The sequence below is a fragment of the Pteropus vampyrus genome, unplaced genomic scaffold, assembly GCF_000151845.1.
Source record: "Pteropus vampyrus isolate Shadow unplaced genomic scaffold, Pvam_2.0 Scaffold150, whole genome shotgun sequence".
In the NCBI taxonomy this organism is placed as follows: domain Eukaryota; kingdom Metazoa; phylum Chordata; class Mammalia; order Chiroptera; family Pteropodidae; genus Pteropus; species Pteropus vampyrus.
The window spans coordinates 894613-909999 of NW_011888931.1; the positions used below are offsets into that span (position 1 = coordinate 894613).

Here is a 15387-nt window from a genome sequence, read left to right on the forward strand (position 1 = left end):
CCCTAATGACAAATGATGTTGATCATCTTTTAATATGCTCATTTCTCATTTGTATACCTTCTTTGGTAAAATGTCTTTTCAGATAACTTTTTTCAGTTAAAAAAATTGCATTGTCTTTTTATTATTGAGTTGTATGAGTTCATTATAATTCCAAATGTATATGTGTATATATATATATTTTAAACAGTTTTGTTAAGATATAATCCACATACCATAAGTTACTCATTTAAAATGTAAAATTCCATGGTTTTTAGTATACTCACAGAGTTGTGCAAATATCACAATTCAATTTGGAATATTTTACCCTCCAAAGTAATCCATATCCATTAGCAGTCACTATCAATTCTCTCCCTGCCCCCAGTCCTAGGCAACTGTTAATTTATTTCCTGTCTCTTTAGATTTGCCTATTTTGGACATTTCATATAATGGAATAATAAAATATGTAGTCTTTCATGACTAGCTTCTTTCACTCACTGTAAGATTTTCAAGTCCATTCATGTTGTGGAATGCATCAGTACTTCATTCCTTTTTATTTTCAAATAATCTTCCATTCTATGGCTATATCATATTTATCTATTCATCAGTTGATTGACACTAAGATTGTATCCACTTTTTAGCTGTTATAAATAATGCTGCTATGAACACGTTCAGGTTTTTTTTTTAATTAATAATTATTTGTTATTTTCCCATTACAGTTGGCATACAATACTATATTAGTTTCAGGTGTACCATATAGTGATTAGACATCTATATAACTCACAAAGTGATCACCCCAATAATCTAGTGCCCCCCGACACTGTACATAGTTATTACAATATTATTGGCTATATTCCTTATGCTATACTTTCTATCTCCATGACTATTTTGTAACTACCAATTTACCTTCTCCCTTTCACCGACCCTCCCTCCCAAATCCTCTCTCATTTGGTAACCCTCAAAATGGTCTGTATCTGAGTTTGTTTCTGTTTTGTTTGTTTGTTTATTTTGTTCTTTAGATTCCACATATTTGTGTAATTGTATGGAGTTTTTCTTCTATCTAACTCCACTCAGCATGCTACCCTCTAAGGTCCATCATGAAATGTCTTTTTCCATCCTATTACTTTTAGTCTCTGTGTGTCTTCTAATCTGAAGTGAGTCTCTTGTAGGCAGCATATATAAAGGGCTTGTTTTCTTATCCATTCAGCCACCCTTTCTATTATTTGGAGCATTTAATTCTTTTTCATTCTAAGTACTTATTGATAGATGTGTAGTTATATCCATTCGTTATTTAGACTTTTGTTACATATATTTTTCTTCTTAAAGAAGTCCCTCCAACATTTCCTGTAATACTGGCTTGGTGGTGATAAACTCCTTTAGCTTTTTCTTGCTTGAGAAGCTCTTTATTTGTCCTTCGATTCTAAATGGTAACTTTGCTGGGTAAAGTAATCTTGGTTGGAGGTCCTGGGTTTTCATCACTATGAATATTTTGTGCCAAGCTCTTCTGACCTGTAAAGTTTCTGTTGAGAAATTGGCTGACAGTCCTATGGGCGTTCCCTTATATATAACGAATTGCTTTTCTCTCGCTGTTTTTAAGATTCTCTCTTTGAATTTAACCTTTGCGATTTTAATTATGATATGTCTTGGTGTGGGCCTCTTTGCATTCCTCTTGTTTGAGACTCTCCGAAGTTCGTGGGGTTAGGAAACTCACCAGGTTAGGGAAGTTTTCTGTCATTATTTCTTCAAATAGGTTTTCAATTCCTTGCTCTCTTCTCCTCCTGGTACCCCTATGATGCAAATGTTGTTACACTTGATGTTGTCCCAGAGGTTTCTTAAACTATCTTCATTTTTTGGATTATTTTTTTCTTGTTGCTATTTGATTGAGTGTCCTCCGCTACCCCATCCTCTATGTCACTGATTCGATCCTCTGTTTCATCCACTCTGTTGATTCCTTCTAATATACTCTTCACCTCAGATATTATATTCTTCATTTCTGACTGGCTTGCTGCTATGTTTTCCATTTCCATTTTTATGTTTTTCATGTCTTTGTTAAAGTTCTCACTGAGCACTTCTACTCTTCCTCTAAGTTCCTTGCGGATCCTTATAACGAGTATTTTGAACTCCGCATCTGCTAAATTGCTTGTCTCCATTTTAATGAATTTTCTGGAGCTTTGTTTTGTTCTTTCATGTGGGACGTGCTTCTTTGTCTTCCCATTTTGGTTTCCTCCTCGTGTCTGTTTCTATGTATCAGGTAGGGCTCCTAAGTCTCCCAGTCTTAGAGTGGCTTAACGTAGTACGTGCGCTGCGGGGCTCCTTGGCACAGACCTGGGAGGGGCGCAACTGCAGGCCAGGTTCAACAGCAGCCTGAGCATCTCCGAGGCCTCCTGGTAAGAGTCACCAAGAAATCCGCATATGGCTGCCACCCATGCTGGGCTTATAGGTACCTCGAGGGGCCAAGTCAGAAACCGAAGCCAGCTGCCACTGGTGCGGGGCTTGGGGCTGCTCAGCAAGAGGTACAGGGCACGCCGAGGCCAGATGCTGCTTCTTTGGGTTTCATGAGCCTTTGAGAGATTTTATGAAAGTTTGCTGCAGGAGCCAAGACAGCCTGTTTGTATGGAGTAAATCACTGAAAGTGGCTTGGGAGAGGCGGGGTCTCAGGGAATCTCCTGGGCGGAGTGACCTGTGTTATCCAGGTTGACGACAACTATGTCCTCTGGCTGGGAGGGGGTAGGGCTCACCAAAAGGACAATGGCTTTTGCCTGCACCTCTGTCTGGGAGCCAACTGTCTCTCCAGCCCTTGCACTGACAGCTCAGCGCCTCCCCATATGTCCCTGGCACCCCTGGAGTAGCTGCCCCAGCGCTGGAGCTCAGAGCAAGTGAGTCTGTCAGTGAGTAAGCCTGGGCAAGGGCCCTTTAAGAGGAAGGTCTCCACTTCCCACAGCTCCATCTCACTCAGCTGCAACCTACACTGGTTTTCACTGCCAGAGGTTGTGGGGACTTCTCTTCCTGGAACAGGAACTCTGAGATGGGGAGCCCAGTGTACGGCTGGGACCACTTGCTCGTCAGGTGGGGGAGGTGGCTCTGCAGCCAAGATAACCCTCCTGATTTTCGATTGCCACATGTGGTTGTGAGACCGGGCCATTTTTTGTCTCCACCCCTCCTACTATTTTGAGGTGACCTGTTATTTGAGGTGACCTATTTGTGGGGCTTCCGTTTTCAGCCAGACCTCTGGCAACCCCACGTACTGGTTGCTCTGTAGTTTTTTGTTATAATTTTGGTGTGGTCACTAGAGGAAACGTGCATGGCCTTTACCTTCTATGCCAGCTCGAATTCTTGTTGTGTACAGGGTTTTGCGTGGACACTTTTTCATTTATCTTGGGCATACAGAGATATGTTTGCAAGTATTTTCTCACAGTCTGTGTCTTCCTTTTTGATTTTATTCGCAGTAATCATTCTTCTATATCATTTCTTCTTTAATGCGTTCATCTTTTTGTGTCTTACCTAGGAAATCTGTGTCCAACCCAAAGTCACAAAGATTTTTTTTAGCTTGTATTTAGGTATATAATACATTTTGAAACAACTTCTGTATATGACATGTTAATGATCAAGTTCATTTTTCCTGCACATTATATATACCAACAGTACATTTTGAAAAGATGATCATTTCGCCATTGGCATGAAACATCTATGAAAGTGGGGCTTTTCTCAGCTCTGGTTTTCTAGATCTGTATGTCCATTCTCATGTCAATATAATTCTGTAGTTAAACTGTAATTTTATAGTGACTCTAGAAATCAGGTAGTGTAAATCTTTTGTTTTTTGTCAAAATTGTTTTGCCTACTTGAAGTCATTTTCATTTCTGTATAAATCTAGAATAATCCTATGAATTTCTACAATTATGTGGCTGGGATTTTCATTAGAATTTTATTGAATCAAGAGATAAATCTGAGGATTGACACAGTAATATTGAATCTTCTGATTCATAAACATGAAATATTTCATCATTTTCTTCGCATCTTTTATTTCTTTCAGCAATGTTTTATAGTTTTCAGTACGAGTATTGTCCATATTTTGTTAAATTATCCCTATTTTTTTTGATGGTACCGGTTTTTAAATTTGAATTTCCATTTTTTATTCCTACTATAGTCTACTATATAGTAGAATATGATTGATTTTTGCATACCAACCTAGTATCCTGTAATCTTTATTTTAAATTAATTTGGGTGACATTGGTTAATAAAATTGTTTCAGGTGTACACTTCAATAATACATCATCTATAAATTGCACTGTGTTCACCACCCAAAGTCAAATCTCCTTCTGTCACCATGTTTGATCCTTTACCCTTTTCTACACTCCCTTAACCTGTTCTCATCTTTTCTATTTTTTTTTTGTAAATTCCTTTTCTTTCTCTCTATATAACCAAACTGTCTGTAAATAGTTTTACTTTTTTTTCCAATCTGTATGCCTTTCATTTCTTTTTCTTGTCATGTTGTAGCTGGTGGGCCCACCAGTACAATGTTTACTAAAAGTGTGAGAGTTCTCGCCTTGTTCATAATTTTAGGAGAAAAGCATCTGACTTTTCCCAATTGAGTATAATATTATAGGTTTTTTGTAGCTTGCTGAGAATTTTTATGACTTGGTGTTGAATTTTGTCAGATGCCTCTTCAACATCTATTGAGATGATTATATGATTTTTTTTGTTTTGCTTTGTAAATATGATGCATTACATTAATTGATTTCTGAATGCTAAACCAACCTTGAAATCCTGGGCTAAATAAATCCCACTTTGTCATGATGTATTTATTTTCCTTTTGTTAAGGATTTTGCATTTATATTCATGAGGGATACTGGTTTTGTAGTTTTTGTTTCTCATAATGTCATTATCTGGTTTTGGTATCAGGTTAATGATGGCTTCGTAGACTAAGGTAGGAAGTGTTTTCTCCTCTTGTATTTTCTGGATGAGTTTGTGTAGAATTGGCACAACAGCTTCCTTAAATATTTGATAGAATTCATTGGTGAAACCATCTGAGCCTTAAGTTTTCTTCGTGGGAAGATTTTCAAGTAGGAATTTCTTTGATATTTAATTATTCGAATTAGTTATTTCTTTTAGTGAGTTTTGGTATTTTTGGATCTTTTAAGAAATGTATTTTCATAAGTTATCAAATTCATTGGCATGAAGTTCACAGTACTTTCTTTTTATCCATTTACTCTGTAGGATCTGTGAGGCTATCTCCTCTTTCATTCTTCATATTGTCATCTCTTTTTTCTTCATCTATTTGGCTAGTGGGTTTTCACTTTTATTAATCTTTTCAAACAATCAGATTCTAATTTCATTGATTTATTCCACTGATTTTATTTTCTATGCCATTGCTTTGTCTTTTATTATCACCTCCTTTGTGTTTGGTTTGGGTTTAATTTTATCATTTTTCACATTTCTTAAGATGAAAGTTTAGATGATCGAGTCCTTTATCCTTTTCCATTATAAGCATTTAATGTTATAAATTTTCTTAAATGCACTACTTTTGCTGCACACTACACGCTTTGACATGTTGCATTTTCATTTACATTTTGTTCATATTTTTTTTGCTCATGGGTTTAGAAATATGTTGTGTAATTTCTAATAACTTGAGGGAGTTTCCAGATATGTTTTTGATTTCCAGTTTAATGATTTTGTAGTCAGAGAAAACACTCTGCAATTCTTTTGAATGAGAGTTGTTTTATGCCATAATATGGTTTCTCTTCATGAACATCCCATGTGTTGGTAGGAGAAAAACACGTATTCTGCTGTTGTTGAATGGAATATATATGTTCACTAGAGCAGAGATTTCATTTTTTTTTTTTTTCTGGTTCAGAGACAAAGCTCCTATTGTGATTGTCCTAATATATCCTGCGGTTGATCTCAAGAGAAGAAATCTAAGTTTACATTTTCATGTTTTCAAGGCTAATCTTAAATTTGCACACAAATTTGAAAAATCTCATGCCCTTTTCTTTTTCATGTTTTAAAATGTATATTGGTCTTGCCGACATTCTTTTACTTATATTCTTTAAGGCCAGGCTTGAGTTTAAATGTAGATAGTGTAAGCTATTCTTACGTGAGATGTGGTATAGGTTTAGTTAAGAGCATGGATCTTGGAGTTACACAGGCCTATGTTTAAATTCTTATTCTGCTACTTAAATTGTATGTGTTCATGGACACATGGTCTTTTAACTTTGTACGGCTTTTGGGAAAATTTTGATAATAGCATTGAAGCACCTGTGCATGGCACTAGTAAATAACATATGACAGTTATTATGCGATGAGGAAATATTGGAAAGTGTTCACACATTTCACTTTTCAAAGCTTCTCTGATGCCTAGTTTCCTTTATTAGCCATTCAATTGTATGTGCTAAGCACTGCCTTTTTTGAGCTTATTACAGTGATTACAGTATAAATGCCCCTTAAGAAGGTTATATTTCCTAACCCTGTACAGTGAATTTTATAAGATACCTGTTCACAGTGACAGAAGAAATATAGCAACATGACATTAACACGCACCTAGGAGTGTGAGGCCATAAAAAGGGAAGTGGGTCCTAAAATGGAGTCTACTAGGATTGGTCCTATCACTTCTACAGGCCTCAAAGTACATACCTGTGTTATGTGCCATGAGGTTAAGCATCAGAGAAAGACACCTAGAAAAAGTCTCAAATTAGAATAGTAAGACAAGAGAAAATGTGTGATTTAGTATTTGTCTATTTTGTCTGGTGTTTAATAGGACCCAAATAAGAAAATTAATAAATTGCTGGAATCTTTTAACATATATATTCTCAGATTAGAAGAGCAGTAAAAACATAGCTGAGCTCTGTTAACATGCAAGTTATATTTTAATTCAACAAAATTTGTTACGCCTACTAGTGCCAGACACTCTGCTAGGCACTGGGGGTGTGAGAGTGACGACAGCAGACATGGTCCCTGTTCCTCGTGGGGGAGGAACATGAATAACTGCCAAAGAGCTATGATAAGAAAGGTGCACGGAGCGGTGGGAGTACAGAAGAAAGGCACCCCGGACCCAGGCTTCCCTGAAGTGACCTAAAGGATGAGAAGTTATGGGATCAAGAGTGGGGGTTAAGGGTTTCAGGAAGAGGGAGCGGCCTCTGAGGAGGCCTTCAGTTGTCAACTCTGACCTTCCAAGAAACAGTTAAATCCAAGGAAATCCAAAATTTATTGATGAATGTCTAAAACATTTAGTTTGGTACCCAAACTCAGCCCAAGGTAAATCAAGGGCAGGCTGACAGTGTAATGCCCCATTTCACAGAGAGTTTTCCAAAGAAAATCCTGATAAGAATTAAAAAGAATGACAGCAGGTCAGGCTTGTTGATGCATTTTATTGTGAGATGGGGGAGTCTGGTAAAAAACTAGAAAATGATCATGGTGTAACAAGGAACTTAAAAATGAAGAGTCAGATTTGTAACTTACATACATGAATACAGGAACAAATTGGCACAAAATGTTAAACATTGTTCCCAACACTGTTTATATAAGGTTATCCTAATTTGGCTTACTAAGGAAATGAGAATTTTATGGTTAGGCTAATCTCTTAAAACTGCAGAGCATCATGCTATTAGTCACACAGTGAATTTCAAAATTTAAGTTTTATATTAAAAACTGGGTAAAGGTAAAATGACTTGATTGTAGTTGTAAAACTAATACATTCCCATTTAAATTCTGTTCTACAGTCCCAAGGCAAGTATAAATGTTAACATAACACTGTTAAATCAAATCTCAATGCAAGAGAACCAATTGCATCTCTACTTTAAATCTTATCAACTTTCCAAATTTTCATACTAAAATATATTATTGTATTAATACAAACTACAGTATTATACACTACACTGTGTAATAAATAAAGAAATATAAAAATAAGACACATAAATATAAAAGTTTTCTAAAACTAAAAGTACATATGTCAGTAAGAAGGGTATTAATACTGCCAGGTTTGAAGACATACAGTACAAAAATGTTGCACAGATCTATAAACTAAAAGAAATAAAATAATACTGATAGGTAAAAATCAGCTAATGTTGTTAATAAACTGGGTCCATAATAACTAACATTTGGAAACAGTTATGAGCCAAATAACAATGGCATGTCCATGTGAGAAATGCAAGTACATGGATAAAGCAGATTAGAAAATTTCCCTTTCATTTCTGTAGAGAAATTTGAACATCAATTAATGAAAAACGAATACTGAGGAATTAAAGGATGAAATGTCCCAGTGTTCCGGTTCTCTGACAGAAGAGTCAGTGGTTTTAAGTTTTATTTTGGAATTCTGATACAACAAACAAATCAACAAATGCTAGTTATTGTAGGCCACACATTGAACGAAGGCGGGTTAGAGCCTTGAAAAATACTGATAAATGGCACTTACAGCACACAGGTCTTGCTTAAGGCCAAAGGAGATACAAAGCTTCATATCATATCCTTCATATTTGTTACCACATACTCAAACACAATTACAAACACTGATTCTGACGACTCTGCTGTCCTCACCAGTAATAACACTGTTAGTCCCTGCGATCAGAACTCAATGACAATCGTTTGAACTCCATTTTAAACCACATGAGTAAGAAACTTCGGTTCTTCTATCGGCGGCTTTCTTAAGGCTAACAATACACTTTAAATGAGAATACACTCTACTCTGACATCTAAATATTAGAAATCACTACCTTCTAGACTGAATTTATAAAAGGTAGTTATTTAGCACGGTCTGGAACTGCATTATGCTTTTCTGTGAAGGGAATTTTGTAGTGCAGAAGTTCTCACATTTTAAAAAACATAATAAAATACTGAAGCGGATTTAGCATACTTTTACCAATAAAAAATTATAAAATTTCTCCCAATTGTACAGCTTAAGAATAAACCAACATAAGAGTGATAGTTAATACTGATAAAATGAAACAATGCCAGATGCTTATCTAGTTAATCAGTTTCCTTTAACCTGTTCAATCTTTGCTTTCTGCGTCATTTAAGTTTTCTAATCTGCTTCATGTTACAAACTTGTTCCTAACTTTGAAAAATGCATGAAAAATTACTAGGTCTGAGGTTCAGGCACACCTGGATTTTTTTTGTGTGGTTTTCTTTTTTTTTGTATTTTGTAGTTTTTTAAATTTTTACTTACACAGTAGTGAACAGAAATCACAGTATACAGGTTACTGTGTTTCCATGAAAAGCATGTATAATATAGAACAAACTTCATTACCAATCCGAATTTATATTCCTTCTAGAAACACTCTTAGGCTTCATTTGTTTTTTCTTCAGACACTTGCTCACTATTCTCGTTCACTTTTTGTTCTAAGCTGCTTGCTTGATTTACAGCCCTGTCATCCTTCACGGCACCTCCAGTTTTTGCTCCTTCTCCCTCACTCTCTGCCTCTTCTACCTCCTCCTCCTCCATCTCCTCCTCGAGCTCCTCCTCCTCCTCCATCTCCTCCTCCTCCTCCGCTTGTGGTTTTTCACATTCCTTTTCTTCCTGCAGTTCTTCCATCTCTTTATCCTCATCCTCCTCTTCTTCTTTGTCACTGTCTTCATCCTCCTCCCTTGTCAAACTCTCTCTCTCATCGGAGTCGCCCTGCGACGGGGACGCCCTCGCCCCGCCCCGCTCATTTGCTAGGACTTCCGGCCCTGCCTCCTCCTGCTCCGTGCTGTCTCGCTCCTCCGCTTCTCTCTTGCAATAGGAGTAGCGATGATTCATGTGCTGAGAATAAGACCCAGAGTGTGAGAAACGCTTTCCACATTTGTCACATTGATAGGGCTTTTCTCCAGAATGTAATCGCATGTGTTCAATCAGATGATGTTTGTGTTTAAATGCCTTTTTACAGATGCCACACTCGTGAGGTCTTTTACCTGCAAAAAAGAACACAGCAATGAAATAAAATGGTGGTTTTATGCAAATATAACCCTCCTAAGGTTTTTGGGGGCACTTTGAGTTGTGGAAAGGGTTAGACACTCATTTTTCAAAAACTATCAGGTTCATTAACATACCTGTGTGTTCATATTTATGTCTCAATAGTGAGCTACTCTTTTGGAATATCTTATCACACAAATCACAGGCATACATTCCATTTTCCGTCTTCCGCATTTTCTTTTTGGGTGGTGTAGAATCAGAGTCATTCTGATCCTCTACATTTGAGACTCCTTCTGAGCTAGTGTCTTGCCTTTCATCCTAAAGGGGAAAAAAGGAGTAAGAAAATTTAATTTAAATTTAAAAGATAAACAACAGACAAAAGTATGGATTAGATAGCCACTTTGATTTACACTTTCAACAATTTGACCAAAGTGAGCTCACTCCTCCTCACTGCATATGGGCTCCAATGGTGGGGTCAGATGAGAGGTGGAGGCTGATACAGACAAAAGTGGGCTTAGGGTCAATCTAGTCACAATTGCAACGAAGAAGTATGGTCAACTCAACAGGTACTGAAAAGAAAGGACACGGAAAAGAATGTGCAGTAGCAAAATGTGTAGTAACAAAATTTACTTAGTTTCCTGTGAATCCTGAGAAATTTGCAGAAAGCTTTAACTATGAGTTTGCTAAATAATCACTGATTTCTAACTGCATCTGTTACCTTCATTTTTTCATTCTGGGTTTCACTAAGCTAAAATTAAGATTCATTTTTTTTAAAAGTGGTCTTCAAATTGTATATTCCAGAGCTTCGGACTTCTTCGAACTAACTAACCTCCATGGTCTCCTTCAAAAGAGAGAGGTTTGCTCTTTCGTCTTTCTAAGAAGCAAGATGGAGAAAAACAATGCAGGAGGGTCTATATTTTTCAAGAATACTTGTTAGTCACAATGCATCTTTAGAATTTCAGTGGAATAAAAACATTTCAGGCAGTCTCAGGGAGATAATTTAGGAGGCCCTCATGCAGGCAGGACAACCTTTCAGGGGCCTGTAGTGGAACTGGGTCGCCTTAGATCCTTGCGTCTTTTCTAAAGTCTTCCATTCTATTGCCTCTAAACCCACACATTTTCTAAAAGTTCAAAGGTGTTCCATAACATTTCGTATGGCTTTGGAAAGTGGAAAAAATGCAGCCATTTGTCTGGGTCATTTGTGAGCTGCCAGTGGGTGCTAAGTAAGTTGACTCATTGCTATTTAATCTAGTCATATAATTAAGTGAAATGTTATACATAGTGCTTTATATACTAAAAATCAGATAAATTCACTGGCCATGTAAAAATTTTTTTCAAGAGCTGTCACAATTACAGGAAGCCCAATTGGTAGCAATATTTAAGACAGGAAAAACAGGAAAACACATTTGAACAGGTTATTGTAATTATTTTAGCTGCATTTACTTATAGTAAATATTTGGACAAAAGATCAAATTTATCTTTATTATATCTGATTCAATTATAAATCGATGGAGAAAATGGAAAGACATCAAGGTTAGTGACCCAAAAAAGCCTGGACAATGAGACATGCAACTGTCACACAAAACGTCTCCATCTAGAACTATCATGAATTTGGAAGGAAAGTTTAAAAATGCATATATAGATTCACAACCATATTTCTTCATATGTACTAATATGACTGAGCACCGTTTAGTTTACAGCTCATAAAGTCATCAATATATTCACTAAACGAGTTCTTTATATATTTAATTCTTGTTTGCTTAATTAAAAGCTTTTATAAACAGAGGAGTTAACACATAAAAAGTGATAGCTAAGTTTGCCTGGTAGGAAATGTCTGTAAGTGGGAACCTGTTTTCATTTATTAATGAACATAAACAAGGCAGAAACTATTATGAATTTGAGGACTATAGAAGAACAGAAATCCAATTAGTGAGTATTCCAATTTTTCTTTTCTGTGTCTAGCTTCAAACAGACAAGTTTTAGCTGGGACTTATCCATTTTCTCACAATAGAATAATACTTTAAACTTTAGTTGATAAATTATATATTGGATTAGTAAACAACTGAAGACATGATGCCACAAAGATTAAAGCAGACGCTTATCTCTTTCTTTTCAAAAATGAGTTTGGAACAATCTGCTTGGTTCTATGGTGACTGATGTTTATTAGAAAAATTTAATGAAATAAGTCAAACTAGCATTCCAAACAGGTTTAGGATGGGAGACTTATTTTTACCTGATTTCCATTTGGCTGGATCACTTTCAAGGGTGGTTCCTGGACTGCAGAGCTGACTGTAGTCGAATACGTGTAAGCCACCTGGGGAATCAGAATAGTCTGCTTATTGGCAGCTAGTGCTCGCAAGCATGGAACACTGTTCTGGTCAGCAATGGCCACGATTGTGGGTAACTGGGCAGTGACTGTGGGGATAGCAATATTTATGGGGTTGGCACTTGGTGGGATTACATTTACAACTGGTTCTGAGTCTGTAACACAACCGTCCTTTTGTGGCTCCTTTTTTGCGCAAGACAAGTTCAAGGGTTCTTCTTGGACAGAATAAACACTGTTCTGGTAAACACTAGTGATAGTTGACCTTTCCAATAATTCTCCCTGTTGCTTTGGTAGTGAAAGATCAAGAGGTTCTACTTGTGGCTCTTCTTGTGCACCTTCTGCTGTGTACAAGTAACCCTGTGTATTTCTGGATGAGGAAAGGTTTAGAGGTGATGGGGAGGATGTACTACTTCTGGAACCATTGATGGTTGAGCCCACTGGTAAAACTGTAGAGTTAGTTATCTTCAGAGGACTCTGGAGATTTATTGTGCTGTCCTGGGATTCATTTGCATTTGTAGGTTGAGATTGATCATCATTCTTTGCAGGGATATTTACTTTGCCTGGTTCAGGAGAAGATGGTTCAGAAGACTGCACTGAAATCTGTCCAGCTTGCATCTTTTCAAACCACTTTTTTACTACATCTAATGGTAGGTTTACTGAATCAGCAATCTTTGAGAGCTCTTCTGCACTTGGTTGTGCATTCAAAGCATAATATGCTTTCAGAAGAGACAAGAGGTTCTTTAAAGGTGGCTGACTGGGAGACAGATTGCCATCTCCGGAACCTGATGAAGCAGAGGATTCAGGCTTCTCAGCTTCCGGTGCAGCGAGTGAGGGAGGCTGAGTAGGCTGCTTTAGGTCATAGTGCTTTAATTCTGGAAGTGCATTAATATCTCCTGGACAATCGTCACACAGAAGGCAAGTGCTATCGTTCACTCCTCGTTCGAAGCTTTTGTCCTTCTCAGATTTAACAGTAAGATCTTCTGGTAACTTTTCACTTTTGCAACTGTTTGCTGGGGCTGGATTTTCCTTTTTTAAATTTTGAGGAACAACTTGTAGTTGGCTAGGCTGCTCAAGACTGTAATTAATGATAATTTTGGTTGTTCCATCTTGATCAACCAAAGGAAGACTGATGGCTGAAATAACAGAATGCCCACCTTGCTGTATGGATGAAGCACTGATTGTTTCTTGTTCTTTGGATGCAAGATTGGCTTGATTATTCTCCAAAACTTGCCTTATAACATTACCATCTACTGCCACTTTAAGTACATTCTGAATATCACTTAAATTGATACTTATGGGAGACACCAAACCAACTGTTGGCAGAACAACAGCTTGTACCACGCCCTGAGGAGAACTGGTTGCCTGTAACGGGCCACCACCACTAAAAACCCCATTTTGTAAAGGGGTTGAACAGTTGATTCCTGAAGCAACCACTATGGGTTTGAATTCATAATCCACAGGTTCAGTTTTAATTTGGTTTACAGAAAGTTGTTCTTGAAGGGGTTTATTCTCTATCTTTTGCCGTATTGGTGGTCGTGTGGGACTGCCTGGTGATGCTGAAAGAGATGGTGAGGAACACTGAGATGTCTTGAGTCCTGTTCTTGGTCGCCCATTCACAGGCATCAAGCTGATACATTTCTTACTGCTTATATGTGAGCTATAGGAACCAGAATGGGAAAAACGTTTCTTGCAGTTTGGGCATTCATATGGCTTCTCTCCTAAACAACAACAAAAAATATTTATAAATTTTCATGTACCCACATTTTCCCTAAAACAAGCAATTTGAAAAGGAGTTATCATGTATTCTTGTGATACAATTTTATTTAGAACCATCATTTTAAGTTTAAAACCTACATAAATGTTAAAGCACTAGTAAAACATTAGTCTGAACTACATGTGCTAACCAATAAGGGAATCTCCTCAGCATATGTCTGTAATATTTCTGCTAACCTTTAAAACTTCAAGTCATTCTCAAATACCCCAAATATATTACAGGCTACTCTTTCAAGTAATTTTTCTTCTTATCCCGTTTCACCAATGTATGTAATTTTCTAATTTCACTCTACTTAACCATCTCTAGGAGAAACTAGTGTTAGAGGAAAGAAAGTAGGTAAAATCTCCCATAAGGCTTAACGAGTATGAATATCCTTGATTGTATGAATTATATGACTATCTCTTTCCCATATCTATAAGGTTTCCTTGAAAATATCTTTCTGAATGGGAAGAAAACTTAGTAAGTAAGTTATTGCTGGAAGCCGTGGCTTATTAAAAAGGGATGTATGTACTACTGGAGATATAAGACGATGTTCTGGTGGATATGCAAAGCACCCTGGAGTTTGAATTTTAGTGAAAGTGGCTAAAGTAACTTAAAACATTATTTTTATATTAAAACAAAAATTATACTATGTTGTACAAATGCAACCATTGTGTGAATTGTTAGGAAAAAACCACAACGTCGAAGAAGCTTCTTGCTTATAGAGGCCCCCTCAAGTTGCTTCCCTAGACCATCCCTAGACCTTCCTAGGGATATGTTGGCAAAAAATTTTGAGAAGCTCTGAGATAAATGAAATATTTTCATACAACCCTAATTTTTCACATTGGTTTTAATTTATAGTTACAGTTCATTAATTTTTAAGTTAAAGGTTACAGATTCTCAGTGTCAATAGGATAAGAATCTCTGGGTCTCTGGGTCTTGTGTGCCATTTATCTTTTGCACCTATTACAGTGTAGGTCACAAAGATGCATATTAAACCTTTTTTTTAGATTAATGAATGGCTAATTGTAGAATTATGAAATGTAGTAAAGCGGATTTATCTACTCAATATCAAAATAAAGCTCATTCTCTCCCCCTGTCTTTTTAAGAATTAAAATGAATTAAAATGAAAGCAGTGAGAAAGTCAATGTAAGATCTCGTAATGTAACTTCAATGCTGTAAAGTTTAAAAAAAGGGAGCTATATTTTCTCAGAAATTTGATTACTTAAAGAATTAGATATTAGAACTGGCTAGTCTGTGCTGAAACTTTATTAAGAGATCACTGCTGCTGGGCAGTGATCTATGAAGATGGTCCAGTCTGGTTCTCCTGAGGACCATGCATTTCGGTTCAGATCCTGGCTCTCTCACATACTATTTTCTTAGCCTTTTGAAGGCTCAGTGTTTTGGTACGTAAATAAAGTAGATAGGCCCTCACTGGCTTTTTATAGCAGT

At 36.8% G+C, this 15387-nt stretch overlaps 1 protein-coding gene across 2 annotated transcripts in view; it reads right to left on the minus strand.

Annotated features, from left to right (window-relative positions):
* Positions 1 to 7317: 7317 nt before the first annotated feature.
* Positions 7318 to 15387, minus strand: part of ZEB1 (zinc finger E-box binding homeobox 1) — a 170019-nt gene continuing 161949 nt past the window's right edge. For both annotated transcript variants that reach the window (XM_023536188.1, XM_023536187.1), the window contains exons 6-8: positions 12090 to 13900; positions 9994 to 10174; positions 7318 to 9855 (exon numbers count right to left, since the gene is read on the minus strand). In XM_023536188.1, coding sequence (XP_023391956.1) covers positions 9245 to 9855; positions 9994 to 10174; positions 12090 to 13900 — 2603 coding nt within the window. In that variant the 3' untranslated portion in view covers positions 7318 to 9244. The remainder of the gene's footprint in view (positions 9856 to 9993; positions 10175 to 12089; positions 13901 to 15387) is intronic.